The sequence below is a fragment of the Mixophyes fleayi genome, chromosome 11, assembly GCF_038048845.1.
Source record: "Mixophyes fleayi isolate aMixFle1 chromosome 11, aMixFle1.hap1, whole genome shotgun sequence".
Taxonomy (NCBI): Eukaryota; Metazoa; Chordata; class Amphibia; order Anura; family Limnodynastidae; genus Mixophyes; species Mixophyes fleayi.
In genome coordinates, this window is record NC_134412.1 from 28148407 (window position 1) to 28154519 (window position 6113).

At 37.0% G+C, this 6113-nt stretch overlaps 1 protein-coding gene across 1 annotated transcript in view; it reads left to right on the forward strand.

Moving 5' to 3' along the window:
* The window catches only part of TMC4 (transmembrane channel like 4), a 44991-nt gene that overhangs the window by 34934 nt on the left and 3944 nt on the right, over positions 1 to 6113 (forward strand). The window contains exons 11-14 of the mRNA XM_075190994.1: positions 248 to 374; positions 3354 to 3451; positions 5731 to 5914; positions 6043 to 6113. The exon at positions 6043 to 6113 is cut by the window's right edge and continues 60 nt beyond it. Coding sequence (XP_075047095.1) covers positions 248 to 374; positions 3354 to 3451; positions 5731 to 5914; positions 6043 to 6113 — 480 coding nt within the window. The remainder of the gene's footprint in view (positions 1 to 247; positions 375 to 3353; positions 3452 to 5730; positions 5915 to 6042) is intronic.

A 6113-nucleotide genomic window follows, 5' to 3' on the forward strand; every position in this document is an offset into this window, starting at 1 on the left:
TAGGTCTAATGAATAAGATATGTGATAATGGTTGGTTCTCTACCACCATCTATAGGTAAAAAGTGGAATTGCAGCAGTTCCCCCCCCTACAAAATCCCATACACCTGTTATCTACCCCCAAAGTCACATATGGAAGTTATTGCTGTGTACATCCTTAGTGAAATAGAGAAATGTAAACAAAATACTATACATAGTGCAGCCTTGGCAGAATGTACTTGAATTCCCTCTCATAGTGCTTTATTTATAGGTGTGTTTTCCTTCGACTTGCCAGTCTGGGGATGCTGCTATATTCTCTATGGAACAATATCACCTGCAATGGAGACAAAGAAAGTGAAATGTGCAAAAACTGTGGATATAACTCGGCCGATAACAAAGTAAGTTAACAGTGAGAACTCTACATATAAAGGATTATATCCTTAAAAATAATTGAAAAAATGATATGAACAAGCTATGGGGTAGATTCAATTGTGATGTCCGCTGTGCGCACTTCCATTTAATACAGTACTGAAATCTTGGCTTATATTTGCTCAAACCTCAATGAGGTGCAGGCAAATATAAGTGAAGATTTCAGGCCAGACATCGACTCAGAGCATCTTCGTGGACCGGTCCAGAGGAACTTTGCAGCACATCAACATCACCATTTATTTATATAGCGCCACTAATTCCGCAGCGCTGTACAGAGAACTCACCCACATCAGTCCCTGCCCCATTGGAGCTTACAGTCTAAATTCACTAACATACACACACAGACAGACAGACAGACTAGGGTCAATTTGTTAGCAGCCAATTAACCTATCAGTATGTTTTTTGGAGTGTGGGAGGAAACCCACGCAAACATGGGGAGAACATACAAACTCCACACAGATAAGGCCATGGTCCGAAATTGAACTCATGACCCCAGTGCTGTAAGGCAGAAGTGCTAACCACTACGCCACCGTGCTGCCCATCTCCCCAGTCTAAAAAAGTAATTTTTTTATTATCAAATTAAAACATTAGATGCATCCTATGTATAAGTCATAGAGTAATTTGGGTAAAATGAAAGAAAACATCACATTTAAAGAACTCATTTTTAAGCTTTGGGTGTAGTTCTTTGATTCGACAGGTTCCCCAAAGGCTCCAATGGTCCAGAACTGCTCCCCTCTTGGCTTACTAAGACAGGCTCCATTGATTTATCCACTTTTCAGTTTTCAGAGCTCTGTTAGGACCTTCTCCTCTATATAAATGGAATCTAGGAGGTATATTTACTAAACTGTGGGTTTGAAGTCTGTTCTTTTATAGTCTTTCTATAATGCAAAGAAGCTTTTCCTTGAAATCTTTTCTGATTAAACACAATCTAATGCATTAACATTTGGGGGTATATTTACTAAGCTGCGGGTTTGAAAAAGTGGAGATGTTGCCTATAGCAACCAGATACTAGTTATCATTTATTTAGTAAATTCTACAAAATGACAGCTAGAATCTGATTGGTTGCTATAGGCAACAACCCCACTTTTTCAAACCAACAGCTTAGTAAATCTAGCCATTAGTGTCTGTCATTTTCTCATTATGTGGCAGGACCTCTTTCTGTCAAGAGCTAGTTTGCGTCATTGCAACTAATTTTTTGTATTATTTTGCCAGGCAAAGATCTGTCTGGATTACAACATCTCCACTTTTTAAAACCCCTAGTTTAGTAAATATACCCCTTAGTGATGGATTTGAAACCTGCTGTGTACAGAATCCATTCCGGATTGGTCCTCAAGTTCCGCAGTTTAGTAACTATACCCCTAGTTGTCATTTATGATATAAAATAAAGTTTTGGCAATGCACTCTAATGATTACAATGCGACTAGGAAATACCAGAGTGCCGAGAACCAGACTAATTCTACATGACTCTGGTGCTTACATATAACTCAGCAGACTAATTCTGTTCACCAAAAATATGGCACAAAAATGACATGGGCAAGTGATATGTTGCATTTAAAGTGATATTGAAAGGAAAAAAGGGCGCTTCTTTAAATTAATGAAATGTGTACAAGTGTATAAAATCATTTGAAACGGCAGCCAAGGACAAATAGGACCAATGTGCAAGTGCAAATAAAAGAAAAATGTTGTCCGGCGCTCAGAAACAAACAGAATTTAAAAATCACTGTGTCAGCATAAACATAAAGGAGAATTTTGTGCACAATATAGCTATATTGGGGTTAAGCTCACCTGCCGGACGTCAAGGCATCTCCTGTAGGTGAGTCCCTAAGCTAGTGATACAAATTTACATTCAGGGTGTTCCATTTAAAACCTTCCCCTGAACCTCCATCTTATAAAGCCTGCAGCACCTTTGTTAAAGTGATATTGTTGTGATGCTAATAAAAAGCAAATTGCTGCACCGGTATTAGGTGATTCCTATATATATATATATATATTAGTAGCACATAGAGGTGCTAAATCAGGTATTAAATCAAAGCACAAGGAGGAAGTGGGTGCCGTAGAGAGGGTGCACACTCCATTTACTAATTTTATTGCTATGCTTTAAAAATCATCACACTTCTGCTATGCAAAACATTTTTTTTAAAAAAAGCAGTGAAACACCTAAAACTAATAGTAAGAGAAAGTGTATCGGAAAGATTGTGCTTTAAAAAAAAAAAAAAACAATAATATTTTTTATATTCTAATGTATTATCAGAGGATTTTTGATCATGGCTGTTTCTTTGTTTATCTCACCGTCAATTAAGTAGTCCTCTTTAATAGCCAAAATAATATGATTTTAATTATGCCTGCTGTGTTGTTACTAAGTATCAGGTATAGTCTGCCACTTAAAATATGACAGAATTTTAGTCAATGCGATTCTCCATCATCTTTCAATAAATAATATTTCTTAAAATGTATCATTGGCTAAATGAGTATTAATAATGTTACTAATATCCACTATAGCCAGATTTAGTGTGTGGGAGGTATTTAATTTTCACTTTTTATTATTTATCTTATAATTAAATTAGGTTACTTACTACGTGATTTGTACATTCTTAGTGAGATACAGAAATGTAAACAATCTATGGGGAGAATTATCAAGTTAGGGGATATGTATTGTATCTAATTATCCTGGCTTGTTTGTACTGGATCCATGTTATTGTTATAGCCCCATTATTAGGTCTCAGTTGCCATCCTTAGCACATCCGAATCAACAATCTGTTATTCCCTTAGGCATTTAATGCGTAATTAAACCAACATTCACTAAGACCTAGTCAGGGCACGAGACAGCAAGTGTATAATGCCTCAGGGAAGTGTATATCTGCATCCACATGAACAATGGTTCAGTCCACAAACTGGCTGCCTCTACTGAGAGTAGGTGAACTAGTTATTTGTGAACTTGTCTCTTGCAGTGCTGGGAGACACGCGTGGGCCAGGAGATGTATAAGCTGTTGATTTTTGATTTCCTAACTGTCCTGGTGATGATACTGTTGGTGGATTTCCCTCGAAAGTAAGAAACAAACATCTGCATTTTGTGACGTTTTACTACAAATGTTTTACTTAGAGGATTATTTTGTTTGGAACTATGTATTTTTATAATATCTTCAGTCAGCATGTTCCACGGAACTTGTGTGGCTCGTTTAAGTATGACTATTTTCCTCCTCATTAATCTCATCAAGGCTAGATGTATTACCGCTGACTGCTCAAAGCACCAGTTCAGCAGCGGCATCTCTCCGAGTATGGTGCCTTGAATTTTAGTCAATGACTTCTTTTAACAGCCATGTTTTGAGTGTGCATCTTTACCATTCGTTTTATGTTTTAGAATGTTTATTATTATTTTTATTATTAACAGAGCATCCAAAGGGGCATATAACTGGGCAATATGAAACAATAACTAAACATTGATAATTATGGAATGTAGCAGAACAAAGACATTTTCACATAAATCAATATGTGTGTTATCCACTACCCAGTGAACTAAATGAATACCAGTATAACTATCCCTCTAGTACACTAACTCAAGATCAGCTGGTCCTACGCTTTGCTGAACTGGCGTTACCAAAATATTGCAGTACACTTTGCAATTTACAACAGTCTGAAACCAAGGCAGTGATGATGAGTCTGACCAACAATTTGCAAGTGTGGTAGAGCAGAGATCCCCTTATATAAGATACTTGGAAGAGAGTGGGCAAAAATCCATAACCAGTACAAGTATTAATACTTGTACACAAAATCAAGATAAATTCAATTGTATGAATTTCAGTAGCTGTGCTGCAGCAGTATCTATGCTGTCCTAAGGTGGCTGTAGTAATACATTGCAGTACACTTGCACACATAATCTTGAGACAGTGATGTTGAGTCTGACCAGCAATAAATCCCACTTTATTAATGTGTGAATGACAGCAACTTAATTTAACATGACAAAGTAATTCTCAGTGTTCTATTTGGTTTAAAAACTAACCAGTGAGCAAAAAAGGAACGCCATTACAAGTATTAACACTGGTACACCAAATCAAGATCATCTGAATTGTATGAATTTCAGCTGTTGAATTTATTACCGTTACAATGCTTTATCACCCTAATCCATCCCTACAAAACAACGCTACAGAGCAGAATGAGTGGACTATTGTTGTCCCAGCTCTATTTACAGAATGTAGTTTGCAAAATGTGAATTTACATATAGTGTGGAATGCTTTTATGCAGAATGGCCAATGAAATGTGGAATTCGAAGATTATATTGTGGAAATTACGCACTTCTGAGAAACAGCGTGTTCCACCAGAAAACTTTATTTGCGAGAAATTTCACAACTTTGCCCATCTGTAATACATAGTTTAAACGTGTTTCTCACTGTCACTGAGACTTTGCATCAACTCCTAGTCGGTTACCACTAGTTAACCCTGACAATCACTTACCTTACCACAGGGTTTAAATTTTCCTCTCTGCTCCTCTGTTTTGTGGACACATATGTCCCACACACTGCAGTTGTTGTTTCAATGATAGTTGTGTAGATACACCCCAGTAGCCCCTGCTACACCTCCCATCTACTAATGTGACAGTGGGTGTGAGAGAGAAATGTGGTCCTCTCGCTTCTGGTCCCCTGTATTGAACTGATGACTTAGCCATAGTTTTAAACTAGGACTTAATCTGTAGTCCAGGAAATTCGTTTGAATGGGAAGCAACCAATCAGATTCTACCTATCATTTATCTGATTGGTTGTTATGGGCAACACTTCCACTTTTCCTTTTTAGAAGCTATAGTGTCGCCACTTGACGATACTAAGGTCCTCATTTAGTTTGAAGCAAAGCAAAAAATAACAAAAACAAATTTGCATGTTGACAAAACCAAGTTGTACTGCTGGAGGGGGGGGGGATTTAAATGTGCTTTGCTCCTAATTGTAAATGAAGTCATGTACCATAAAATGGTGTTACAGACTTGTCTTTCCTCTAACACATTAACCAAATCTGTTCAGCATATTATCTATCACATTTTTTTGAGATAGTTGCCATATTTAAAAAGTTATTAAGGATGAGCTTCTCTATTTTGAAGCAATCTGCGCAACTTAAAATTAAAATAACAGGCTTATTGTTTTTTCACTATATGAGCTATTATTATTAATAGTGTAAGAGAGACCTGGGATGTATTTGATGCTATCAGTATAGGAGATGCAGGAAATAATTCAAAAACTATAGTAAGACCACCCCACGCATTTTACCTCTATGTATCATTTTTGCTTAGTTCTTCTTTAATGTCCTTCATTTATAAAGCAAACATCTTATATCTTGTTGCAGGATAATGGTTGACCACTGCTCGTGTAAGCCCATCCAGTTATGGGGTCAGCAGGAATTTTTGGTCCCCCCGTTTGTGCTGGACATCATCTACGGACAAACCGTCTGCTGGATCGGCACCTTTTTCTGTCCATTGCTTCCTCTACTCAACACCGTAAAATACTTCATCATATTCTACATGAAGAGGGTAATGAATTTCACACAAGCTGAATTTAAGAATAACCTACTCATTTTAAAAATACATTTTATATCATATCTGTTTTTCTTTTATTAGAGTTTCCAATTTATCTGAAACTTTTTTTTAATTCCTTCCAGTTAACTCTTTTCAGCAACTGCCGGCCAGCTGATCGAACATTTCGGGCATCTAGTGCAAACTTTTTCTTCCT